The sequence below is a fragment of the Vulpes lagopus genome, chromosome 12 (assembly GCF_018345385.1).
Source record: "Vulpes lagopus strain Blue_001 chromosome 12, ASM1834538v1, whole genome shotgun sequence".
Classification (NCBI taxonomy): domain Eukaryota; kingdom Metazoa; phylum Chordata; class Mammalia; order Carnivora; family Canidae; genus Vulpes; species Vulpes lagopus.
This window is the reverse complement of record NC_054835.1, coordinates 38,494,950-38,522,939: the sequence shown is the minus strand read 5'-3', so window position 1 is coordinate 38,522,939 and position 27,990 is coordinate 38,494,950. Positions and strand designations below refer to the sequence as shown.

The following is a 27,990-nucleotide window of genomic DNA, read 5'->3' as shown; positions in this document are numbered from 1 at the left end:
AACCATAATACTCAAGGGCACCACTCCATTCTGGACTTAGCCATTTGCAGTTCCTTCTACAAACCTATTATTATACTGAATTTCTCAACTACTGAGGCTTAGTGGAAGGTTTAGGGCCACTACTTGACCAGCAGCACTTACTCTGGAGGATCCATTTTGCTGAGCTCAACATCTTTAAGGAAGTCACTCTGTAAAGTCTGTTCAGCTGTGCAACGTTTGCTAGGATCTAGAGTCAGCATGTGGTCCAGTAAATCAAGTGCTGCTGAGGGAATGCTGTGGAAAGAACAAGTTCACAATGACCCGAGTTCTTAAACCTGTAACCTTGTGTCAAAGGTCTCTGAATTTCCAGCTCCATGTAAAACTGTGGAAAGGGAGCTAGAAGCTGGCTAAACAAGCAAACAGATCTGCTACCCAACAGGATTTATGCAATGCTAGAATACAGGTAGAAAACATGAAGCCAGCAGTTCCATTCTATCATGGGAAGATCAAAAGGACTAGGAGAATATTTACATATTGTGCATAATAAAATGATTTTCTATCATCTAAAGCCAGCCTGGCTGGCTCAGTCAGAAGAGCGTGCAACTCTTGATATCACTGTCGTGAGTACCAGCCCCATATTGGGTGTGGTTATTAATTAAATTTAAAAAAAAAAAGGCCTTGAGAGAAAATTACAACAGCACTATGATAAAATTCACATATGTTCAAAGAAAAAATGTTTTCCTGTGCTGTGCTGCTATAATAAGTTGGGATAACACAAACTCTCTAGGCCAAAAGTCAAGTCTAAACACCTCCTAAACACAGAAACCAGATGCACATTTCTGCCAAACTCACAAAGAGAATTCTTCTCGTAGACGCCTTCTATATTGCTTCTTCGGTTTCATGGTATTGAAGTAGGGCAGCTTGATAACATCAGGCCACACAGCTGGACAAGGGCTACCACAGAGTCGACTGAAAACAAAGCAAAAAGCCAGAACAATAAGTGAGTCAGCATTGTGAATTGTGAAGATTATAGAAGCAGAAATTATTACTCCCTGACTTCTGGGGAATCTTAGCTGTTAAATTACATGGCATGCAAAAAGGTAAAACCTGACCTCACTGCTTTAAGGGCAGAAGGAATAGGACAGAACTAACTGGTCACAAGATAGTGAAGAGAAAATACTGGCAAAAGAGTCCAAAATGATCTATACATTTGGTTTTGTAAAACATGTTTTTAAACTTCCATAAAAGTTTTCATTATCAATTTTCTTCTATTCAATGATAAGCTGGTCCTATAATGTTCTTATAGGGAGAATGGGCAGAGGGGAGCCTAAGAAATTTTGTTGGAAAACTGAATTTAATGCATAACAAATGATGAATTATACGCCACCTTTAAAAAAGCCTACATTAGCCTGTTGTATTCTTTCCTTTATTTTTATTGATAAAAAAGCCCAAATTCTATCCCAACCCCATGCCTTCCCCAAATCCTCTAATATAGGTTCTATTTTATGATTATCTGTTTACATGCTGTATCACTTACTAAACTGAGCTCTCTGAAGACAAGGACCTATCTTATATATTTCTGAATCCTAAAGTAACAAAGAAAGGAATTTTAGAACAGGCTCAATAAATGTTTACTGAATAAATTTGATCTTAATCTAACCGAGGAATGAAACAGCCATACTGAAAATGGCATGCTTTTTATATGAAGAACCAATTTAAAAAATGCAAAGATTTCAAAAGTCTAAAAGGGGGGGGGGGACCTAAAAAGTAAGACCTTTAGTAAGACCTAAAAAAGGGGACTACAACTTCTTTACATATAGAACCCATGGCAAAGTATGTGGTAAATCTGACTGAGACACTTACTTGGACCTGAAGAGTATAAACTCATTTAGTAGAATTACTGAAAAGTATTAGAAATCAGAAGATGAGATCACCTATTATACCTGGGCACTCAGAGTGCATGCATAGCTGTACCTGATCAGTTCTAGTTGAGCTAGTTCCAGATTGGCTTGGAATATAGGCTTCTTTGTGAACAGTTCCCCGAGGATGCATCTACAAAGAGTAAAATTAAGAGGTCAGGAGAGAAATCCCTGGAGCCCAACCTGTGTCTCAATAAACTTTTGTATATAAGCCCCAAACTGCAGTGTCTGAGGTTTGTGGGGTTTTTTTGGTTGTTTTTTGTTTTACTTTTTAAGTGTCCGAGTTTTGTAAAAGAAAATATTTCTTGCAGTGAGATGGACAGCATAAAGAGTTTAGATTTGACAGGAGATCAAACTTTTGCCACCTATAAAGTCTATAAGCAGAAAAAATGAGTCAGAGTCCTTTTCCACCAATTCCATTAAAAATTAAGGAAGACTAAAAACCTATATACTTCAATTTTATAAGGATGCTCAGCAGCTCCTGTAAAGCGATTAGCTTTTCTATTTATTTGCTCTGTAGAATACACAATATACTACAGCCCTCTTAGCACTGTATTTGTTAAGAAATGTTTACTGTCATCAGACATCAGTTTCAACAGGACTTTCAAATACCTTATGTTTATTTATTTATTTAATTTATTTATTTTTAAGATTTTATTTATTTATTCATGAGAGACACACAGAGAGAGACAGAGACACAGGCAGACGGAGAAGCAGGCTCCACGCAAGGAGCCCGATGTGGGACTCGATCCTGGGACTCCAGGAGCAGACCCTGGGCCGAAGGCAGGCGCTAAACCGCCAAGCCACCCAGGGATCCCCTCAAATACCTTATGTTTAAACACCTTTCCCATTTTTTTAAAAAAGATTTTATTAATTTATTTATTCATGAGAGACACAGAGAGAGGCAGAGACACAGGCAGAGGGAGAAGCAGGCTCCGTGCAGGGAGCCCAACGCAGGACTCCATCCCGGGACCCCAGGATCACACCCCAGGCCAAAGGCAGGAGCTAAACCACTGAGCCACCCAGGGATCCCTCCTTTTCCATTTCGAAAATACCTTCCAAAATAATACTGATATATTTACAAAGTCCCCAAACATGTCTCCACAAATTACTTAATTACAAAAGGAAAACTAGTAACTATTTAGTGAGGAAAAAGACAACACCTATACCTAAGTGTCCAAAATTAACATAATCAATAAGAAGGAAACTGGGTTCATGTAAATATAAATGCTGTACCTTAAACACTTATGGAATATTCCACCTAAAACTTCATAACCTGAATCTATACAATAGCTGGTCTGTCCTTCAAAAATGTAAATGTCGTGAAAGACAAAGGTTAATAAGGACTGTTCCAGAGTAAAGAATGAGAACTAGGGGCACCTGGGCAGCACAGTTAAACATCAGACTCTTGGGTTTCAGCTCAGGTCATGATCTTGGGGTCCTGGGATTGGGCCTGCATTGGGCTCTGCTCGCTTAGCATAGGGTCTACTTGAGACTCTCTCTCCCTCTCCCACTCATGCACTCTCTAAGATAAATAAATAAACCTCAAAAAAACAAAACAAAAGAAAAATGAGAACCAAATGTAGTACATGATACTAGACTGAATCTTCTATTAGGTGAAGTATTGTTTCCAGGACATTATCAGGGTATTGAAAAACTAAGAAAATGGAATGTTAGCTAACCTATTTAAAAGATAGTGTATCAGGGATCCCTGGGTGGCGCAGCGGTTTGGCGCCTGCCTTTGGCCCAGAGCGCGATCCTGGAGACCCGGGATCGAATCCCACATCAGGCTCCCGGTGCATGGAGCCTGCTTCTCCCTCCGCCTGTGTCTCTGCCTCTCTCTCTCTCTCTCTGTGACTATCATAAATAAATAAAAAAAAATTAAAAAAAAAAGATAGTGTATCAATGTTAAATTTCCTGAATTTGATGATGGTACTATAATTATATATGAGAGTATCTTTGTTCTTTTTTTTCTTTAAGTTTTTATTTATTCATGAGAGAGAGAGGCAGAGACACAAGCAGAGGGAGAAGCAGGCTCCCTGCAAGAAGCCCAATGTGGGACTCAATCCTGGATCCTGGGATCACACCTGAGCTGAAGGCAGACCCTCAACCGCTGAGCCACCCAGGCGACCCGAGAATATCTTTGTTCTTAAGAAATGTACATTAAGGGGTGCCTGGGTGGCTCAGTTGGTTAAGCGGGTACCTTTGGGTCAGGTCATGATCCCAGGGTCCTGGGGTCAAGCCCCACAACAGGCTCTCTACTCTGCAGGGAGTCTGCTTCTCCCTCTCTCTCTGGCCCCTCTCCCCATACTTGTCCTCTCTCTAAAAAAAAATAAATAGAATCTTAAAATAAAAATATACATTAAATATTAAGAGGGGAAAGAGCATGATATATAATTATTTTCAAATAGTTCTAGAAAAAAGATGTGGTGTGCATACACACACACATGCATTTTATTCTATGTATATATTTTATGTTGTAGGATACATATACACACACATACACACATGAATATAAAAGCAAATGTGGCAAGATGCTAACAATTAGTGAATCTAGCATGAATAAATCTCAAAATATGCTGAGTAAAAAATGCAAAAGGGAAAAAGAACATATACTGCATGATTCCATCTACATAAAATTTTAGAAATGGAAATCAATCTAGAGTGATAGAAAGCACAAGAGTAGGGATGCCTGCTTGACTCAACAGTTGAGGGTCTGCCTTCGGCTCAGGCTGTGATCCCAGGGTCTGGGATGGAGTCCCACATCGGGCACCATGTTCTCCCTCTGCTTATGTCTCTGTCACTCTCTCTGTGTCTCTCATGAATAAATAAATAAAATCTTTTTTTTTAAAAGATTTTATTTATTTATTCATGAGAGACACGGGGGGGGGGGGGGCAGAGACAAAGGCAGAGGGAGAAGCGGGTTCCATGCAGGGAGCCTGATGTGGGACTCGATCCTGGGTCTCCAGATAGGCCCTGGGCTGAAGGCGGCACCAAACCGCTGACCACCCGAGCTGCCCAATAAATAAAATCTTAAAAAATAAAAAAGAAAGAAAGCACAACAGTTGTTGCTAGGAATGGGATAGTGTGGACAGGAGAGATAACAAAGGAACACATGGAAACTTTTGGAAGTTATCATTATCTTGGTTGTGTGATGGTTTCACTGGTGTATACGGTATGCCAAAACTTAAATTGTATATTTTGAACAAATGCAGTTATTATATACCTCAAAAGGTTAAAAAAATTTTAGTGAACCTGGATAAAGGCTATATACTAAAATTCCTTGTAGTTTTCTAGGAACTTTCTGCAATTTGGAATTACATCAAAATCAACCTACTTAGTTTTCATTTTAATTCCAATTAGTAAACATATAGAGTTACAGTAGTTTCAGGTGAACAAATAGTAATTCAACAGTTCCAAATATCACCCAGTGCTCATCAAAATAAATGCACTCCTTAATTTCCTTTACCTATTTAACCTATCCCCTCATATCAATACAAATTTAAAATAAATGAAAAAGACTACATGAATATACTTTTTGGAATTCCTAAAATATCTCATTTTTTGAAATGTGGAAAAAGAAAATGGACAAAGAATCTCTTCTCCAGCCTGTGCTTTGTAAAAATTAGGTTTTCAAATACACACAAAAGCAGTATGTACAGTTTTGCTTTGAAATTCTTTAGCTTGACTAAATTTGAAAGCAAAATAAATCTAGTTTTCAAGGTTATTAGCATTTGTTAACCTCAAATGACAAATTCTTACTTCCTATGCACTCAAACTTTTTTGAGTAGGGGCACCTGGTGGCTCAGTTGGTTATGTGCCTGACTCTGGATTTTGGCTGAGGTCATGATCTCAGGATAGTGGGATTAAGACTCCATACTCACCATGGAGTCTGCTTGAGTTTCTCTCCTATGCCCCTTCTTCTACTCTCTCTCTCTAAAATAAGTAAGTCTTTAAAATTAAAAAAATTAGAAGTAAAATTTAACTGTTTCCAACATTAACCACTAAATCAAATTCCAAATAGTGTTGTCACAACTAACCCAGGTGAGGCTTCAGAATATGGGTGTAATTCGTTGTACTCGTCTTACAAGTTTCTCCTTCAGAGAGACTTCTGTGGATCACCAAAGTAGTAAGCTCACATCAAACATCTAGCAAAATCTCACTTCAATGAAGTTACTAGGCTTTAATTAAAGTCTAATCTTCTATAATTTTAATTTCCAAGATATGTTTTGGTATTTTCTTTTATTTCAGTTTCTAGTTCTTTGGTGGGGAAGACATTATTATGTAACACTTTTGCTACTACACTGAGGTGGCAGGTTGCACACACTGAAATAATAGTACCAACACAGCTATGAACTTTCCCTGTGTATCTTAATGGGGCGTTAACTTTAGAGCCTAGTTGTGACAATTTAAATGCTAATACTGATAAAACAAATAGTCCAGAACACAAACACACCCAGCTTGAGTCAGTAAAATTTAACTAAAGCTTTATTTGAGTTGGGAGAGAAATTATGCTCTTTCTCTATCACCCTTTTGAATTTTGAAATAAAACCCCTGCAGTGCTCCTTTTAAAGACTGACATTAATATAGGAGAAAATGGGGGGTGGAGGGGACTTATAAATAAATGTCAGAACTCTTAAGGTATGCAGGTCAAGGACAGAGTGCACATGCATAAATCATACACTATCAGAAACAACATGGTCCATTTGAAAGATCTATTTCTGGGGCAGCTGGGTGGCTCAGTTGGTTAAGTGTCTGCCTTTGGCTCAGGTCATGATCTCAGGGTCCTGGGATCAAGCCCTGCATCAGGCTTTCTACTCAGTGGGAGTCTGCATCTCCTTCTCAAATAAATAAATAAATAAAATCTTAAAAAATAAAATATGTCTAAAATTTTTTTTAAATCTTAAAAAATTTTTTTAATTTAAAAACATTTTAAAAATAAACATTTTATTTATTTGAGAGAAAGAGAGAAAGAGATAGAAAGCACGTGCTCTAGTGCGAGTGCAGGGAGGGGCAGAGGGAGAGAGAGAGAGAGAGAATCTCCAGCAAACTCCCATGCTGAATGTGGAGTCCGCTGTAGGGCTCAATCTCACAACCTTGAGATCATGACCTGGGCAGATATCAAGAGTCAGATGCTTAACTCACTGAGCTACCCAGGCGCCCCCAAAATGTCTGTATTCTTAACACAAATTGTGATCTCTAAATATAATTTTCCGCTAAAAAAAACTAACACTCTTTAGAGAGTGACTGATTCCAGGTCTGGCACAGGAAGTAAAATAGGATGAGCTTGGAACCAGAAAACAAGGAAGGCTATCAAATACTATGGTTGTGTCAGAAGGACCCACTAGACTTCTAATGACCTAAGACCAGGAAAATGTGAATAGGAATAAGATGATAACCATAACAGATTAAAACACATCAAAAATGTTGGGGCACTTGGGTGGCTCAGTCAGCTGAGTACCTGACTCTTGATTCTGGCAGATTATGGTCCCAGAATTGTGAGACTGAGCCCTACATAAAGCTCCACACTCAGTGGGGAGTCAGTTTGGGATTCTCTCTCCCTCTCCCTCTGCCCCACCCCCCACTGCGCGCGCGCGCACACACACACACACACACACACTCTCTCTCTCTCTCTCTCTCTCTCTCTAAATAGATGGATGTTAAAAAAAAAAAAAGTTTAAATCTACAAGTTCATAATGAAACTAAAAAACAAAGCAAAATAAAACAAAACAAAAACCCCAAACCCTCTCTTTAGTCACCTTTGAAGGATACTAGGAAACCTCATTATCTTCAAAACTGGTAAATAAAATGAAAGAATTAAAGCTCTCTGCTTTTTTCCTATGACTTGTATGTAAGGTTAGTAAAATAGATGTTATCTTTATCCAGGAAGGAATAATGTATCATCATCATCACAAAGCCACCACAAATGGATTAATGAAGGTAGATCATTAATACGGCTAATAACATTTCAAATATTGATAATTGTATATTATGTAAAGTGGGGTGTGTGTATCTGTGTAAATCTGCTCTGTTAGGGATGAATATTTTATCAAACATTGTTTAGAATCGCCTGTATAATGCCTTTATTAAAAGGCAGATTATAAGGTACTATTTTACTCCTTTTAAATTCCCTACAGATGATGTATCCAGTTATTGGCTATACTCTGGGCAGTCCCACTGCCTCAAACCCCCAAACTTGATGTATCATTGGCAATAATCTTCCAGAAGTACTCAAAACCACCTGTAAAGTAGTTTTGGGCTCAGTAAGCGATTGGAAATCACACTTGAATTCACCTACAACTTATAGGAAATAAAAGGGATAGAGAACCATGCTAAAACATTGAAAAACAACAAAAAACACAGTGAGGATGCAATCAGCAAAATTCAGACTCAGGAAACTATAAGACAAATGATCCAGTTTCTTCTAAGGAAATTATAAGGTGGGGAGAGGAACCCAAGAAAGACGGAGGGAGAAGCTATAATTAGAAGACTTAAGGGGTACCTGGGTGGCTCAGTTGCTAAGTGTCTGCCTTTGGCTTGGGTTGTGATTTTGGGGTCCTGGGATCAAGCTCCACATTGGGCTCCCTGCTTAGTGGGGAGTCTGCTTCTCCTTCTCTCTCTGCTCTTCCCCTGTGCTCATGCTCTTTCACCCTCCACTCTCAAATAAATAAATAAATGAATAAATATCTTAAAAAAAAAAAGGACTTGAGATAATCAATTGTAATCTATGTACCCTATTTGAATGTATTTGGATCCCAATTCAAACTAAGTTAAATTAAAAAAAAAAAAGTTAAAAGAAAAAAGGCATTCAAGGAAATGTTTTTTAAAAAAGTATGTCTCTGATATTAGGAGATATTCAACAGATTTCTCTGAATTCTGGCTAAAAGTTTAGCCCCATTCTTTTGAACCTAAAGAAAGGCTACAAAAAGCCATGCAGAGAGAAAACAGATAAATGTTCAACATGTGAATTACAAACAAAAGAAAAAGCTCAGAGAGGCTTACCCACAGCTCCAAACGTCAATGGCTGGTGTGTAACGCTCCTCTCCAAGGAGAAGTTCTGGAGGTCGGTACCACAGAGTGATGACTTTGTTTGTGTAAGGGCGACTGAAATGTAAAACATTAACCATGACATAAATGGCTTCTGATCAAAAAAAAAAAAAAAAAAAAAAAGAACCTTGTAAAATTAAAAATCGTAGCCAACTGAAAATGGGGTTGTCAAAAAAAAAAAAAAGAAAGAAAGAAAGAAAGAAAACGGGATTGTCAAAATAGCTACATAGCAATCTAACAGTTCAAAAGTAAACTGGACAGAAGTAGGAGATGAAAAAATAACTTGCATACCAATCTGGGTTGATTTAACTCAGTCTAAGGCTGATTCAAGAATTTAGATAGAATTAACATATTTAGAAAATTAGGAAACTCTGGGACACCTGGGTGGCTCAGGGGTTGAGCATCTGCCTTTGGTCGGGGCATGATCCCCAGGGTTCTGGGATCGAGTCCCACATTGGGCTTCCTGCATGGAGCCTGCTTCTCCCTCTGCCTATGTTTCTGACTCTCTCTCTCTCTCTGTGTGTCTCTTATGAATAAATAAATAAAATCTCAAAAATAAAATCAGGAAAGTCTGAAAATTATTACAACTTATAGAATACTAGATTATCCAAGAATAGAAAGAATTCTTTCCTTTTTCCCCCCACATGTAATTTTGATGAATGCCTCACCTCTCTTCAGAGTTATAGAGCCGAGCAAGTCCAAAATCTGCTAGTTTGATTTGCCCACTGTAAAACAAAAAAATATTTTTATAAAAATAATAGCAGTGGCTTCATAATTATACCTACACAGCAATCCATGAATTTACGAGTTAAACAAAATCACAAAAATCTGAATTACAAATGTGAATTTTAACCTATGCTTAGTTCTGTTCTTAATGGTTACTCTTTTGACTACTTTGGTTTACAAAGCCTTATGGTTTTCTTTTTCTTGGTGTTTTTTGATTTGACTCCTTAACTAAATATTTTTTATTTCTTGGCAAACAACAGTCACTAAAACCTGCTAGATTAAATACTTGTATTGGAGAAAAAAGGAATAAACTGTTCTAGATTAAGAAAGATTTAAGAAGCCTAAAAATCAAATCCAGTTCATAAACTTTGTTTAATAGTGGTTTGAACAGACTAGCTATACAAAATACTTATAACACAAGTGAAAAGATATAAAAGTAAAAGAAATATATATATATAAAAGTATGAATTGTTAGAAGATAATAGGTAATAATCTTGAGCATTTACGGTTAAATGTAATGATGTCAGTAATTTATTCATTTTTAATAAAGAGTTTATTTACTTATTTATTTGGCAAAGAGAGAGAGGGAAAGGGAGAGAGTGGACGGACACAAGCACGGAAAGCAGCAAGCAGAGTTGCAGAAAAAGGCTCTCTTTGAGCAAGGAGCCTGATGTGGAGCTCGATCCCAGCCTGGGATCACAACCTAAGGCAAAGACAGATGCTTAACCTACTGAGCCACCCAGGCGTCCTGTGTAATTTACTTTAAAATAACTCAAGCAGGGATGCCTGGGTGGCTCAGCAGTTGAATGTCTGCCTTCAGCTCAGGGCATGATCCCAGAGTTCTGGGATCAAGTCCCACATTGGGCTCCTAAGAGAAGCCTGCTTCTCCCTCTGCCTGTGTCTCCCTCTGCCTCTCTCTGTGTGTCTCTAATGAATAAATAAATAAATAATCTAAAAAATAAATAACTCAAGCAGAAAAATTAAAAATATATAGTAAAATGTTAACTGCATATGTATTAATTACATTAGTGTCTAAATTTTTCTTACAATTTAACTTAATTTTTCATAATAAAAAGTAAACCACAACAATACCATGGCATAGCAGACTTTTCAAACAGGGAACACGGCTTTGAACTGAGCACACGATTTTTAAGATGAATGAGGTCCCTTTTACCAACATATGGCCCTCACTTCCTATACCATAAAGATATACAACCATGATCTTAGATGGGTTCTCAAACTTTATATGAAAAAGAATCACTTGGAAAGTTTACTAAAAGTTTCCTGGGCCTCATTCCTAGAGATGAAATTTAGTAGGTCATGGATCATGAACTTGCATTTCTTTTCTTTAAGTAGGCTCCATGTCCCACATGGAGCCCAAGACAGGGACTGAACTCATGACTGTGAGATCAAAACCTGAGCTAATATTAAGAGTGGGATCCTTAATTGACTGAGCCACCCAGGCATCCCTGAACTTGCATTTATTTTATTTTCTCTTTTAAGATTTTATTTATTCATAAGAGACACAGAGAGAGGCAGAGACATTAGACTGAGGGAAAAGTAGGCTCCTCTCAGGGAGCCCCATGTGGGACTCGATACCTGAACTCGGGACCACGCCATGAGCCAAAGGCAGAAACTTAACCACTGAGCCACCCAGGAATCCCTGTGAAGTTGCATTTCTAACAAGCCTATAGATTATGCCAATGCTGTTGGTCTGAGAACCATACTTGTGAGAACCACTACCTTAAAGGGATTACACCCAAGTTTCACTCTGTTAAGTATTCTATCCTTGACAGTGATGTCAAGTAATATTTTAATAAACTATAACATGTCAAAAAACTTTTTAGGGATCCCTGGGTGGCGCAGCGGTTTGGCGCCTGCCTTTGGCCCAGGGCGCGATCCTGGAGACCCGGGATCGAATCCCACATCAGGCTCCCGGTGCATGGAGCCTGTTTCTCCCTCTGCCTGTGTCTCTGCCTCTCTCTCTCTCTCTCTCTCTGTATGACTATCATAAATAAATAAAAATTTAAAATAAAAAAAAAACTTTTTAAACTATTAACTATTTTAGATTAATCATTTTTATCTAAATTCTTAAGTAGCCTATTTCATTCACATTTACCGTTTTCATTACTTCTTGGGGAATGAAAAGCCTACTCACTCTTTTTGAAAATACTGGGGATAGCTCTCGTACCTGATAGCTGAGATCAGACAGAAAAGTGAGATAGTAGAAAAAAGTGGCTATGCTAGGAGGTGCTCCTCAAAGTATGAGCAATAGGACAGAATATTAAAACAAAGTAAGTACTGGCAACAAAATTTTACTTTAAATCTACCCTTATCATTCCTAGTAAAGATTATGGGCACCTTATCTACTTGCCCCATTACATTTTTAACTTCAATTTACAAACTAATTCTAAGAAAAGGAAAAAGGAAAGGACTAGCTGACTTGAGCCCTATAATGAGACATAAATCAATCCTCAAATTTTCAGCATCCTTACTCTGAGAATTTGTGAAGATCCAAGAATGAAGGCACATAGGACTGAAAGTTAAAATGGCAACAAATACGCAGTTATGGAAAATTAGGCCAGACCTCAACATCACCAAGCACTGAGCAAACTTTCTAATCCACTTTCTCACCTCTCAGTAAATGACCTTCTTCACTGAAAAAAGAAATCATGGGGTGCCTGAGTGGCTCAGTCAGTAAAGTGTCTGCCTTCGGCTCAGGTTATGATCCCAGGGTCCTGGAATCGAGCCCCATGTCAGGCTCCCTGCTGTTTTTTCCCTCTCTTCCCCACTTGTGCTCTGTCTCCCTCTCTCTCTCAAATTAAAAAAAAAAAAAAAAAAAAAGTTAAAAAAAATCATCAGGTGGAAGCTACTTAACACCCTTTTACCTATATAACCTTAATTGCACCTATAATCTTCCTTTCTTCTTTCAATTACAGAAAAAGAGTGTCAATCTCTCTTGTTCAAGTATAATCAATATTTATAATGGTGGCCATTACCACCTGTGGCCTTGATTCCATCTCCTCTAGAACCTTGCTCCTTTATTTTGGTTTTTTAAATTTTTTTTTAAGATTTTATTTATTTATTCATGAGAGACAGAGAAAGAACAAGGCAGGCACAGCAGAGGGAGAAGCAGGCTTCATGCAGGAGCTGGACATGGGACTTGATCCTGGGTCTCCAGGATCATGCCCTGGGCGGAAGGCAGCATTAAACCGCTGAGCCACCCAGGCTGCCTGTCCTTTAAATTATTTTATACTTTTTTGAATCTTCAACTTCTCCCTATTGATTTTCTTTTCCCTTAGTTTTTAAATATACTCAAACTTCTGTGTCCTTAAATAAAAAATAAAAATTAAAGACACACCTACCACCACCTTCCCATTAACTGTGCTACCCAACAACTTGTCATGCCCTGTCAATGCTGACTTTTAATTTTCAGATTCCTTCTCACATCTCATAATCTGTCTGCATCACCTGACATCTATGACCATTTTTAAACCTTTTTTATTTTTTATTTTTTAAGATTTTATTTCTTCAGGGACGCCTGGGTAGCTCAGCAATTTGAGTGTCTGCCTTCGGCTCAGGGCATGATCCCAGTCCAAGGATCGAGTCCCGGATCAGGCTCCCTTCAAAGAGCCTGCTTCTTCCTGCCTATGTCTTTGCCTCTCTCTGTGTGTCTCTTATGAATAAATAAATAAAATCTTTTAAAAAAAATAATTTCTTCATTTAGAGAGAGGGAGTATGAGCAGAGGGAGGGGCAGAGAGGGTGAGAATCTCAAGCTGACTCTGCAATGAAGTGGAGAACCAGACGCTGGCTTCCATCTCGGGAGCCTGAGATCATGACCTGAGCCAAAACCAAGAGTTAAGACACTCAACTGACTGAGCCACGCAGGTACCCCTAAATCCGCCTATTTTAGAGTCATGATATTTTCCTATTTTCTCTGTATCTTTCTGACCATTCCCTTGAGTTCCATCTTCTGACACCTTTTCTCTGCTTGGTAACTCCTAAACTATACTGCTAGTTTGGAACTTCAATGTGACCATATGCCTATTAGATATCACTACCTTGGATATGCAATAGCCATATCCAAAAGGGATTTATTCTTCACTTGCCTATCCTGCTTTTCCTTTTATATTACCTATATTGACCATTATGTTACCCAGCTAGTTTTTTTTTTAATAATTTTTTTTAAGATTTCATTTATTTATTCATAGACACACACAGAGAGAGAGAGGCAGAGACACAGGCAGAGGGAGAAGCAGGCTCCATGCAGGGAGCCCGATGTGGGACTTGATCCCTGGTCTCCAGGATCACACCCCAGGCTGCAGGCGGCGCCAAACTGCTGCGCCACCGGGGCTGCCACTAGTTAGTTTTTAAGTAGGAAATCTGTGAGGGACGCCTGGGTGGCTCAGCGGTTGAGCGTCTGCCTTCAGCTCAGGAAATGATCCTGGAGTTCCGGGATCAAGTCCCACATCAGGCTCCTGCACGGAGCCTGCTTTTCCTCCTTCTGTCTATGTCTCTGCCTCTCTCTGTGTCTCTCATGAATAAATGAAATCTTAAAAACAAAACAAAAAAACAAACAAGGAAATATGTGAGTAATCTGAAAGTACTTTCATTCATTCTCTACCATTCATCCACTCACCAAAGTCTATTGATTCACAAGTTGATCCTGTCCATCTCTGCTAGTAATGCCTTGGTTAGCTTAAGCACTGGCAATTTCTTATGGTAGTAATAGGTTTCCCTGCCTCTAGTCTACAACCTATTAGAGTGACATTTAGTGATTTTTCTAAAAGAGAAGACTAATTGTGTCTCTCCACCATCTAAAATGACTTGTCTCATTTATATTTATGTAATGAAGATATAATGAATATCAGGGAACCCAGCCCTGCTTTCCTCCCTCTCTACTCAACTGCTTTTGCTTCCTTGTCCAGCTGAGGTATCCTTACCATTTCTCCAGGCCATATCACCCAGTATTCTCTGTGTAGACAGAGCTAAATAGGCAAGAGCAGTGGCTGGATGGATCAGATTAGATCATAAGACTCCTGAATCCTGCTTAGCAACCTGAGGAGGAAGTTCAGTTTAGTTCAGAACCTCATCAGCTTCCTGAATATGGGAAGTCAGAGACAGGGAGTGGCCTGACCCGCCAAAAAGGACACCAAGTAGGATTGCAGTTATTCCCTGGTCTGAGACATCCTCCTTGGGGAAGCAAAAGGATCCAAAGAAAGGACTGGACTATATGCTCTAGTCCAGAAACCTTTAAGCAGATAGCCATTATTAAGTTCTTGAAGCATTATTACTATGGATGTAGATTAACCAAGCCCACTTTAACAAAAATTGTGGATAACAGAGACAGCGACAAGAATAATCTTTTAACATAATGTCCTGTCTCAACAAAACTATTTAAGTATAAAATACATATAATTAGATACATCCTATAATTTAAAATGCATTAACTGTGTAACTTAAAATATTACCAAATTAACTATATAAATTATTTTTTATTTTTTTATTTTTGTTGAGAGTGGGGTGGGGGGTGGGGTGCAGAGGGAGAGAGAATCTCAAGCTGACTCCACACGGAGCACAGAGCCAGATGCAGGGCTCAATCTCATGACTCTGAGATCATGATCTGAGTTGAAATCAAGAGTTGGACATTGAACCAACTGAGTCATCCAGGTGCCCCAACTATATAATTTAAAAACAAAAAATTAATCAAATTAGTGCCGTTCAATGGCTATCATCAATAGATAGTGTAAGCTCCTTAGCAAGATATACAAGATCCTTAAATTGGCTTCCCAGTCTCATCATTTTATGCTTCATTCTTCTTGCCCAGCTAATACTGACCTGTTTACATTTTCCCCAATATAACATGTTAATTTTTATATTTATGTGCTTTTGCCCAGTAATTTCTTTTGCTTAGAAATTTAACCCTTTGTTGTCAGTCTTTCTGATAAATTCTTATCCATTCATCAAAACTGCATCTTCTCAGATGCTCCCAGATTCAAGGGGGGGAAAAAAAAAAAAAAGAAAGGCAGGAGGCCAGGGGGAGCTTAGGGGCACTTACTGGCTCAGTAGATAGAGCATGCAACTGTCAATCTTAGGGTTGTGAGTTTGGGCCCCACGATAGGGGTACAGAATACTTAAAAAGTGGTGTCAGGGGCTAGTGTTTAATAAATATTTACTGGGTTGAGTGATTTGTTTGTTTGCCCTATTAAACTCAGCTTTCTAGTGACCAACTATCCCATGTGGGACTTTCAGTGCTAAAACCAAACTAGGACACCTTCCTGGTTGGCTCAGTTGGTAGAGCATGCCAACTCTTGGGTTTGGGCCTCACAATGGTTTAGACATTAGTTAAAATAAAAAATCTAGGGATCCCTGGGTGGCTCAGTGGTTTAGCGCCTGCCTTTGGCCCAGGGCATGATCCTGGAGACCCGGGATCGAGTCTCACGTCAGGCTCCCTGCATGGAGCCTGCTTCTCCCTCTGCCTGTGTCTCTGCCTCTCGCTCTCTCTCTGTGTCTCTTCATGAATAAATAAATAAAATCTTTAAAAGATAAAATAAAATAAAATAAAATAAAATAAAAAAATCTTTGGGGGCTACTCAATTAACTAAGTGTCTAACTCTTGATTTCAGCTTGGGTCATGATCTCAGTGTGAGATTGAGCCCTGTATTGGGCTCAGCGCTGGGCATGGAGCCTGCCCATGGAGTCTCTCTCTGCCCCTTCCCCTCCCTGCTTGCTCTTCCTCAAAAAACAAAACAAAACAAAGTGCACACACACACACAAAAAAAAAAAACCACTTAAAATAAATAGAACCAGGACAGTCCCTGAGCAACTCTGGATGGCTGGCTACCTCACTCTACAAAGATGGAAAAATGCCATAATCATTCTATAGCTCTATCTAGATAGTATTTGTTAAATTAACTGAACAGAAATGTACAAAACAATGGGTGAATCAGACAAAGATGGCTATAAACAGCCTAGTTACCTAAAGAACCAAATACTGGTATGACTTTAATAGCATAAGACTTTCTTTTTATTCCTCAACAGGTAGGGCTATTTACCAAAGACTAGCGTACATAATACACTTGACATCACCAATGTAGTTTAGGTAAACAGCCAGAGAAGAAGAAAGTAGTTAAAAACTTCTGAAGACTTAACACTGCTCATCACCAAACTCGTCTGTTTACACTATCAAAACCAGGGAGAAAAAAAAAAACAGGGAGTAAATGCTTGGCAGAAAGGTCAATCACCAGCTACACCTGTGTTTACTCTGAAATTTGATAACTTTATCAAATTCTCAAGAGCAGCTGTAAGAGCAGGCATGTTTCTCCCCACTAAACAAGGGAGAATTTCACTTAGAATTCAATGTGTGTTTTAATTTGTCAAGGACCACAATAATATTTACCAACTATGGCAAAAAACTCTATGAATATTCCTGTGGGATGTGATTCCCTAAAATGTTTGCAGTTAAAAAACCTTTACAGGGACACCTGGGTGGCTCAGTGGTTGAGCTTCTGCCTTTGGCTCAGGGTGTGATCCTAGAGTCCTGGGATCAAGTCCCACATTGGGCTCCCTACCTGGAGCCTGCTTCTCCCTCTGCCTCTGTGTCTCTCATGAATAAATAAAATCTTAGAAAAATAAATTAAAAAATAAAATAAAATAAAAACCTTTACAATTCTACCTCTGTTAATTCCTTACCAACACAGAGACTGAAGACTCTGTGCATCAGAGTACCCCATCATAAGCTGTTCCCACAGGACAAATATCAGATATATGTAAATACAAAAAACTGCATCATTGGGTCTACCTGTAACTTCAATTAAATAGCTGAAATTAACTGGGTCAGAAGAGAGAGAGAAAATGCTTAACCTCATTTGGTTACTATGTTACCTGTTGTTCAGCAAAATGTTAGAACACTTAATATCCCGATGCAGGAAATTCTTTTTGTGACAGTAATCCAATCCTTCCATTAGTTGTTTCATGAATGACTTGATATGGTCCTCAGAAAAGTGCACCAAACCAGATTCTAGCAGTCCCATTAAGTCATGGTCCATATATTCAAATACAAGGTAAAAGGCACCTATATAAAGATGAAAGAAAAAATTAAAAACAAGAGGAAAAGGATGCTGAAATGACCATGCCTCAGATTTTAATGTAATTTTGGAGTGGGCCATAAGGCTTTCTTAAACAACTGCTTAATTTTATAGACGAGGAAGCTAAAACTCAGAGTACTTGAAGAACTTGCCCTTTCTAATAATAAATAACAGAACTATTTTAATTAATCTTCTCACTCTTAACCCAATGCTCTTTGGACTATTTACTTCTTAAGGAGAACAACTGCTCTGATCAAGTTGTATTACTATTCTTTTACAATCTAAGTCAATTGGCAAATTAGTATAAGTTACTGGTGAAATTCATAGTATTTAAGAATTGAAAGAAAGGTGAACCATCTAAAGAAACTCCCTAAATTTAGAAGTAGATAAAAGGTAACTATGCTAAGAGAATTGTGAAAGACTTGAAATCCATGCTATCTTTCCACCTCGACAAGGTGAATGACAAAAGCAAATATTGTAACATAAGCAATACTAGACCTAGGTTAGACAATTCTCTCTCCAGTCTAGAATTCTGTCTCCTATCAACATAAAGGCAAGGATTCTTAATTTAGAGAGTATGCTTCAGGGATTCCTTGAACTCCCTGAAATGGCAATGTAACATTTTAAACACACAATACGCAACATTTTGAACTTATTTTTTTAAAGCATAGATCCATAAGATGTTTAAAGAGGTCCCAAAGTTAAGGGCCATTGCATTAATGGAGTACCTTAGATTTAGCTAAGAGCTCATATAAATTAACAAGAAAAACCTCAAAACTGCAAAAGATAAGCAAAGGACACAAAAACACAACTCAAAATAAGTAAAACTGGCAAACATGGAAAAGAACTCAAAAGTAACAAAGAATGCAATCTAAAACATGTCATACTTTATCTATCAAAATGACAATCTTAAAAAAGATGTACTGAACCTTAAAGGTGAGTGGGTGGGTCAGTCAGTTAAGCATCTGCCTTTGGCTCAGGTCATGATCCCAGGGTCCTGGGACTGAGCCCTGCATTATGCTCCTTGCTCAGTAGAGAGTCAGCTTCTCCCTCTCCCTCTGTCCCTCCACTCTATCTCACTAGTTGTGTTCTCACTGTCCCTCTCAAATAAATAGATAAATAAAATCTTTATTTTTTATTTTATTTTATTTTATTTTATTTTAATTTTTATTTATTTATGATAGTCACAGAGAGAGAGAGAGAGAGGCAGAGACATAGGCAGAGGGAGAAGCAGGCTCCATGCACCGGGAGCCTGATGTGGGATTCGATCCCGGGTCTCCAGGATCGCGCCCTGGGCCAAAGGCAGGCGCCAAACCACTGCGCCACCCAGGGATCCCTAAAATCTTTTTTTTTTAAAGATGTACTCAATTTTAGGATAAAGTGGAATGGTAATCACAGGTGGACATAATTACTATCTTAAAAGCAATCTAACATTAAATATAAAAATCCTTTTAACCAAATAATTCTACTTCTAAAGAAATTACATTAAGAAATAAACAAGAAAGAAAAAAAAGAAAAGAAAAGAAAGAAAGAAAGGGAGAAAGAAAGAAAGGGAGAAAGAAAGAAAGAAAAGAAAAGAAAAGAAAAGAAAAGAAAAGAAAAGAAAAGAAAAGAAAAGAAAAGAAAGAAAAAGAAAGAAAGAAGGAAACCAAAATGCCTGGGTGGCTCAGTGGTTGAGCATCTGTCTTTGGCTCAGGGTGTGATCCCAGAGTCCCGAGATCAAGTCCCACATCAGGCTTCCTGCATGGAGACTGCTTCTCCCTCTACCTATGTCTCTTTCATGAATAAATAAATAAAATCTTAAAAAAAAAAATGAAATCAAAATGCAAAGATTTATGAACAAAGATGCTCAATGCAGAGCTATTATATTTTTTAAGCTGGTAACTAATTGATGCCAGGCTGGCTCAGTCAGTAGAACATGTGACTCTTGATCTTGGTGTCTTGAGTTCAAGCCCCACATTGGTCATAGAGCTTACTTTAAAAAATAATAATAATAGGGGCACCAGGGTGGCTCAGTTAAGTGTTCAACTCCTGAACTCAGCTCAGGTCTTGATGTCAGGGTCATGATTTCATGGCCTGTTTGGGCTCCATCCTGGGTGTGGAGCCTACTTTAGGAAAAAAAAAAAAAAAGAGTAACTGATAAATCTGGGTTTAATTTCCATTATTGTTATAATGTGTAAAAAAAAAAGAAAAACAACAAAAAAAGAGACTTCAAAACTAGTATCTTAACTCCGGTATGGATTCAAGAAGTTGGGACTTCTGTGCTTCAGAAAAAATTCAAACAGGCAAACAAGCTAAAAAAAGAAAATAAGATGCACCAATCTACTCTGTAGAAACATGATTCCTTGTGTACCTTTGTCCTTCTTGAAATCCAGTGCATCTTGTTTATCTGTAACAATTTCCTTCATGTTAACAACACTTCGGTGGATTAGCTGACGAAGGATTTTGATCTCACGAATGGCTGTGATTGGAAAGCCCTCCTTCTCATTGTCCAGTCTCACCTTCTTCAGAGCCACTAGCTCTCCTGTTAAAACAAATGCAAACAGTAACATTAGAATTTTTTGGCCACCATCATGAACCAGCCAATAAATGTCCAGAGTTGCTCTGAAAGACAGATTTAGCTTACTTTAATGCTATATGCCAGATACTTTTATACCTTAAAAAACAAAACTAAACTCCATGTTCCCTTTCTTGCCTTTGATGTTTTTAAGACTTGTATTTCTTAATTCAGTATTCAGTTAGGCCTAAGAATTTTGAATTATTAAAATATGCTAATAATCCAACTACTTCATTTTATCTTTAAGGACTATATCCTTACCAAAGAACAACCTATAAATTTTATTTTACTCTTAAATTCCTAGCAAGCTTATAAAATATTTATAACCAACAACTAATAAAGAGGAAGGTTTTTAAACAGTAATAATTATACTAGTCCTTTGGAAAATTTTAGTCTTTTAGTAATATTTGGAAATCAAATCAGAACTCAAAATTTACTTTTGTTAAGTCTACTTTAGCATTAGTATTGCTACGTTTTTAAACTTCTGACATTTAGAATTTTGTGGCAATATTTACCTGTGTCTTTGTCCTTGGCTTTATATACTTGGCCATAGGTTCCCTCTCCAATAATCCCGATAATGTCAAACTTGTCTACACAGCGTTTCCCCCAGTCACTTTCTGTTTGTCTTCTTTCTCCATAACGAGGACAACAAATTCTAAAAAAAAAAAAAGGCAAAACAAAAAAACCCCGAAACAAACCAAAAAGTTATTTTAAAAACTTAAGTCTGTTCAAAGAAGAAAACAGAGCTCTTTTATGATGATTCTCTGGCCCATGAATCTTTTATGAATTTCTTTATTAAAAAGGCAGAAATCAAATGACATGAAATAAATGGTCTCTTACAGTGGGTAAGACAGATTTCTTGCTTCAGGACGACATAAGATCAAATAATAGATTTGCTGCCTACTTTCTAGCCTCTCTTTAGTATTGGCTTCCTCATCTATTGAATGGGAAAAGAATCCCTACATCCCAGTGCTACCATTAAAGTAAAATATAAAAATTGGGCAATAATATGTACTCAATAAATGGTAACTATTTTTACTATTTAAGAGAGGAACGCTGGAGTGCCTGGCTGCCCCAGTTGATAAAGTATGCAGTTCTTGATCTCAAGGTCATGAGTTTAAGCCCTAAGGTGGGCATGGAGCCTACTTGAGGAATGCTAACAATGAGAAGATCAAATCCAGATTCTATTACATTTATAGCATGGCAATTTATGTGGTTTAAGAAAAAACATACCACATCTATTAATTTTTCATTAATTTATACACGTTGATACACCCTGAATAAAAGAGCTTTTTTCTTTTTTAATATTCTAAGTATCAAACTCAAAAGATACAATGTTCATACCAATGTTCATGGTGTATCTGGATTTGGGAAATCACTGCTTTTCTAAAAACTCTAGGTATCTGAGGGTACAGATGAACAGATCTCCCAGAAAGGCTTTTATCCACTAATATAAAATAAAAGATACACATTAGGCCCAATCTTTTATAATCCTACAGTTAGGCTATGGATGAAAGTGTGAGATTTAGGCCCACCAGTAAGGAAGGAAGTTGTAATTAAGAATAGGTCCCTCTGGTGATCCCTGGGTGGCTCAGCGGTTTAGCCCCTGCCTTCGGCCCAGGGTGTGATCCTGGAGTCTCAGGATCAAGTCTCAATTAAGACTCCCTGCATGAAACCTGCTTCTCCCTCTGCCTGTGTCTCTGCTTCTATGTCTCTCATGAATAAATAAATAAAATCTTTTTTTTTTTAAAGATTTCATTTATTTATTCATAGACACAGAGAGAGAGAGAGAGGCAGAGACACAGGCAGAGGGAGAAGCAGGCTCCATGTAGGGAGCCCGACATGGGATTCGATCCCGGGTCTCCAGGATCGCACCCTGGGCCAAAGGCAAGCGCCAAACCGCTGTGCCAGCCAGGGATCCCTAAATAAAATCTAAAAAAAAAAAAAAAAGTCCCTCCAGGGGAGCCTGGGTGGCTCAGTAGGTTAAAAGTCAGACTCGGTTTTGGCTCAGGTCATGAACTCAGGGGTCGTAGGATACCATCCCAAGTCAGGCTCCATATTCAGTGCAGAGTCTTGTTGGAAGTTCTCTCCCTCTTTCTCTCTCTCTTTTTTTAAGATTTTATTTATTTATTCATGAGAGAGAGAGAGAGAGAGAGAGAGAAAGAGAGAGAGAGAGGCAGAGACACAGGCAGAGGGAGAAGTAGGCTCCATGCAGGGAGCCTGATGTGGGGCTTGATCCCGGGACTCCAGGATCACGCCCTGGGCCAAAGGCAGGCGCTCAACCGGTAAGCCACCCAGGTGTCCCATCACCCTCTCCTTTCTCCTCTGCTCCTCCCCGCCCTCCCCCCAGCTCATTCTCTCTTAAATAAATAATAAAAGAACAGGTCCCTCCAAAAAACTCACTTTGGTCTCTTTTTATATGGTTGCTGAGGTGGTGTAACTGCCTTTGGTTCTGGAGAGTCTGGAGGAGATGGATCCCCACCAGGAAGTTCTGGAGGGAGGGGGAGGTCTGTGAGTAAGTGACGTGGCCTTTGTTCCTTCTCTTTCTTTACAGGTTTTGAAGGTAGAGTTTCTTTTGGACTAAACAATAGATGAAGAAAAGAAAAAGATCATAATTAAGAAATATGCAAATAAAACTTTTCAAAGCTTATGTCTGGCTACTAAAAGATTATAAAGATTTTACTTAAAAGTAATGTAATATACGAAACTAGAGTTTATCACAAAGATTCTTGGATTTCACAAAAAGAAATCTATAGTACATAAAAGAAAACAATAAAAAATAAAAATTTGGGGTATTACTTGTAGGTCCTTTAACAAACTCTTTAATGTTCTTCCTAAGATTCTATATGGAATTTTATTGAGATGAAATAAAATATAAGTAATCACCTTAAATTCAAAAAGTATCACAGCAACTCATGGGAGTCACCAAACATATTCTACATATTTTGGAATGAAATTCCAAAGAAGGGGGGGATCCCTGGGAGGCGCAGGGATTTGGCGCCTGCCTTTGGCCCAGGGCGCGATCCTGGAATGTGGATCGAATCCCACATCGGGCTCCCGGTGCTCCCTGCTTCTCCCTCTGCCTATGTCTCTGCCTCTCTCTCTCTCTCTCTCTGTGTGTGTAACTATCATAAATAAATTAAAAAAAAAAATTCCAAAGAAATGAAAGTTCAACAATGTCACACTACTGTGTAGATGTTGACAGAATTTGGAAAAGGAAATAGTATTTGAGTGTTTTGTAAAAAATATAGTTAAATTGGACATCAAAATTAGTGAATATACTGACCTACTCTATTGGTTTGGAAGCAAAAGGCAACCATATATGACTAGCCAAAATATATAAATAATTCTCAAAGTAATCTAAGCAGAGTCCAGGAAACTATTTCAGAATCATTAAAGCAGTTGGTAGCAGGCCTTTCATGATAATCAACAAAATGGTGGTAGTAGGGGGGAAGAATGGAAAGAAAGGATGTCTTTTCTGGAATAGATTAGAAAAGTCACTGTTCATATCCAATTTTTTAACGATCTCAATTTATTTATAAGAAAGGATTTTGTGGGCAACCCCGGTGGCGCAGCGTTTTGGTGCCGCCTGCGGCCTGGGGTGTGATCCTGGAGACCCGGGATCGAGTCCCGCGTCGGGCTCCCTGCGTGGAGCCTGCTTCTCCCTCTGCCTGTGTCTCTGCCTCTCTCTCTCTCTCTCTCTCTCTCTGTGTGTGTGTCTATGAATAAATAAATAAAATATTAAAAAAAAAGAAAGGATTTTGTGCTATGTACATCCTCAGAAAAGATAATATACTAACTCATGCCTACAAATAAAACCATGCTACATAATAAGTCTTTTCTGTTCTATCACAGTATCAGAAGCTTGAAAACAAGCTGAGAATCCTCCTAACCACAGGAGCCTCTTCTCCTTTTTTTTTTTTTACAAGTGGTTATAAAACATGTATTCTTTCATGAATACGTCATCCATAGAACCAGTGAAGATCTATCCCTTGCAATGTGTCTTTTTAAAGACTGCATGTGAAACACAATCTCAAAAAGTGTAACTTCATACCAATTTTCATCATTTTAATCTCCTGTAAATCAGGCAGAATAGAATCCAGATTAGTTTGTGCATATCAGACAGAACTAGGGTAGTCAATAGATTGCAAAATGATCATTTGAAACTTTCTGTTAAATTACTGATAGAGATGAATGCACATGATTATTATAATTTGAACTAAGATTTTTCTACCCTGGGAACGAAGCCTATTACCAGAAAACTCTTCAGGCAGGACGTAATATAGATTTTTAAATTTCTCCAATGTTTAAGACATTCAAGGAATAAAAATTCCTAATTTTTCAACTATTGTCAGAATATTCTTTATAAATTTTAATTCCTCATGACTCAGAAATAAATTACTTCTTGGTTATGCTTCACTAGAATTGAAGTATCTGAATTTTCTCACCATCACTTCATATAAATTCAGTCTATTTTTAAACTTAAGTCCTGCTTTCTCCAAGGTTGGCTTTATAGGTTCATATTCAATTTGCTACTATGAAAATGTACATTGCTTCTGAAAAATTGTATGATTAGCGTGTTTAATTCATCAAGCATGTGTTTGATATGTACTATCCGTTCAGAGCACATAAGTTGAATGCAGGTCAAATCCTATTTCAACAAATTCCAATGTACCAAAAATTGTGGAATAATGATGACTCATGAAATTGCAATGCTTAACATCACAGCCTATAGCCTTCAGTATTCAGCACTCAGTAAAACACAGCTCTATACGGTGCAGAGGATATATGGTAGGTACAGAGAGGGTCTAACACTGGAGAGCAGATATTGAACATCTAAGTCATTAACAATGAAGAATCAGTACTAGGAAGTGCTGATCCTACGAATATCAGTATTTCCTGGTTCCCTGTTTATGACTGTAGTTGGGCCCACAAATGGTGAGTAGTTGCATAAATGCTCACATATAATTTTCTTTCAAAAAAAGTTGTGGAGGGATCCCTGGGTGGCGCAGCGGTTTGGCGCCTGCCTTTGGCCCAGGGCGCGATCCTGGAGACCCGGGATCGAATCCCACATCAGGCTCCCGGTGCATGGAGCCTGCTTCTCCCTCCGCCTGTGTCTCTGCCTCTCTCTCTCTCTCTGTGATTATCATAAATAAATAAAAAATTAAAAAAAAAAATTAAAAAAAAAAAAAAAAGTTGTGGAAAAAAAACAAGAAAAAAAGTTGCAAAGCTCCATGACTGCTCAAATTTTTAAATCTGTATAATCTCTTGGAATTTATAATGATGGGATTTAATCTGTAGTACAATGTCAATATCATTTATATGAACTCCTTATTGTTAATAAAAAATTTACATATCAATTATTTTAAAAGATTAACTTAATATTTTTCATAATTTTATAGTATAAACGACTTTAAAGATTTTATTTATCCATTGACGGAGAGAGAGAGAGAGAGAGAGAGAGAGAGAGAGAGAGAAAGAAAGCGTGAAAACAAACGAGGGAATGGCAGGGAGAGGGAGAAGCAGGATCCCCAAGGAGCAGTCTCAATCCTAGGCCCTGGAATCACAACTCAAGCCAAGGCAGACACATAACTGACTGAGCCACCCAGGTACCCCCACATAAATGACTTTAAATATGACCATCTATCCCTTTCTCCTTAAAGCAGGTTGTTTAAAAACTGATTTACTTTTAGATTCTTCTATTAAAAATTTGAGTCGAGGGCACCTGGGTGGCCCAGCTGAAGCATCTGCCTTCAGCTCAGGTCATGGTCCCAGGGTCCTGGGATCAATCCCGCATTGGGCTCCCAGCTCAGTGGGAAATCTGCCTCAACCTCTCCTTCTGTCCGCCCCCCAAACTCCTCCTCTCTCTAACAAAATATTTTTTAAAAGATTTTATTTATTTATTTATTCACAAGGGATAGAGAGAGAGAGAGAGGCAGAGACACAGGCAGAGGGAGAAGCAGGCTCCATGCAGGGAGCCTGATGTAGGACTCGATCCCGAGACCCCAGGATCATGTGCTGGGCCGAAGGCAGGAGCTAAACCGCTGAGCCACCCAGGCATCCTTAATAAAAATCTTTAAAAAAATTTTTGAGGTGAGTACATCAAAAATGGGAACTGAGCATTCCATTAACAAATTCTAAATTCTGAAGCTCACACAAAACTTTTCTATAAGAGCTCAGTACTTTAAAGATAAAGTCTTTAAGAATAATGTAGATTCCGCTAAAGTCTGATAAACTCCAACTGAACCAGGCTACCAAAAAATTGACTGGGAAATGAAGATTTTATTTTTCTTTGTTATTATTTTTAGTAAGCTTTTTGCCCAACGTGTGGCTTGAACTCATGACCCTAAGATCAAGATTTTCATGCTTTACCAACTGAGCCAGCCAGGTACCCTGGAAAGGAAGATTTTAAAAACCCTATGTGGGGATGCCTGGGTGGCTCAGCGGTTGAGCGTCTGCCTTTGTCTCGGGTCCATGGTCCCACGGTTCCAGGATCAAGTGCCTCATCGGGCTCCCTGCATGGAGCTTGCTTCTCTACCTATGTCTTTGCCTCTTTCTCTGTGTCTCTCATGAATGAATGATTAGAATCTTTATTTTTTTTAATCTTTATTTTTAATAAAGATTTTATTTATTTGAGATGCGCACACACACACACACACACACACACACACAGAGGCAGAGATGTTAGGCAGAGAGAGAGAAGCAGGCTCCACTCAGGGAGCCCCTGTGGGGCTCGATCCCAGGACTCCAGGATCAAACCGTGGGCCAAAGGCAGGCGCTCAACCACTGAGCCATAAGGTGTCCCTTGAATAGAATCTTTAAAAAAAATTTTTTTTTCTTTAAATAAAAACCCTGGGATCCCTGGGTGGCGCAGCGGTTTGGCGCCTGCCTTTGGCCCAGGGCGCGATCCTGGAGACCCGGGATCGAATCCCACATCGGGCTCCCGGTGCATGGAGCCTGCTTCTCCCTCTGCCTGTGTCTCTGCCTCTCTCTCTCTCTCTCTGTGACTATCATGAATAAATAAAAATTAAAAAAAAAAAAGAAAGAAAAAATAAATAAATAAATAAATAAAAACCCTATCTGGTTAACCGAAATTCTATTATCTGAAGTAGGCTCCATGTCCAACAAGGGGCTTGAACTCTCGACTCCTGAGATTGAGAGTTGTATGCTTTACTGACTGAGCTAGCCAGGCACCTCAGTTAACTAAAATTTTAAAAACAGTATACAGATGATCTCCTTAAGAGCAGGTGATCCCTGGAGCACCGGGGTGGCTCAGTCAGTTAAGTGTCTGACTTTGCCTCAGGTCATGATCTCAGCAGCCTCGCTCAGCAGGGAGTCTACTTGTCTCTCTCTGCCCCTCCTCTCATTTGTGCTCTAAGTAAAATCTTAAAAGGCAAACCAGCAGGTGATCCCCATGAATAATTATGTTCATGAAGAATGTACTGTTTCCTGAAGAATGGGTGTTTAGCAGTCCTCATTTCTTGAAACGAAGAATTGCAGACCATGAATTAGAAAGGCTTTTGCAATACCATGTTAAATTCATTCCCGCATTTGATACCTGGATTAATATACTCCTAGCCCAGAGGTACTTGGGTAGCTCAGTGGTTGAGCATCTGCCTTTGGCTCAGGTCAAGATCCCAGGGTCCTGGATTGGAGTCCCACATCAGGCTCCCC

At 38.6% G+C, this 27,990-nt stretch overlaps 1 protein-coding gene across 23 annotated transcripts in view; it reads right to left on the bottom strand.

Moving 5' to 3' along the window:
* CDK12 (cyclin dependent kinase 12) overlaps positions 1 to 27,990 on the bottom strand; it is a 79,771-nt gene that overhangs the window by 38,215 nt on the left and 13,566 nt on the right. For all 23 annotated transcript variants that reach the window (XR_005983056.1, XR_005983057.1, XR_005983059.1 and 20 more), the window contains exons 3-11: positions 22,720 to 22,896; positions 20,832 to 20,971; positions 20,113 to 20,283; positions 17,557 to 17,746; positions 9,614 to 9,670; positions 8,901 to 9,002; positions 1,954 to 2,031; positions 832 to 948; positions 142 to 273 (exon numbers count right to left, since the gene is read on the bottom strand). Coding sequence is in view for 2 of the 23 variants with exons in the window: in XM_041724773.1 (XP_041580707.1) it covers positions 142 to 273; positions 832 to 948; positions 1,954 to 2,031; positions 8,901 to 9,002; positions 9,614 to 9,670; positions 17,557 to 17,746; positions 20,113 to 20,283; positions 20,832 to 20,971; positions 22,720 to 22,896 (1,164 nt within the window). In the remaining 21 variants the exon portion in view is untranslated. The remainder of the gene's footprint in view (positions 1 to 141; positions 274 to 831; positions 949 to 1,953; positions 2,032 to 8,900; positions 9,003 to 9,613; positions 9,671 to 17,556; positions 17,747 to 20,112; positions 20,284 to 20,831; positions 20,972 to 22,719; positions 22,897 to 27,990) is intronic.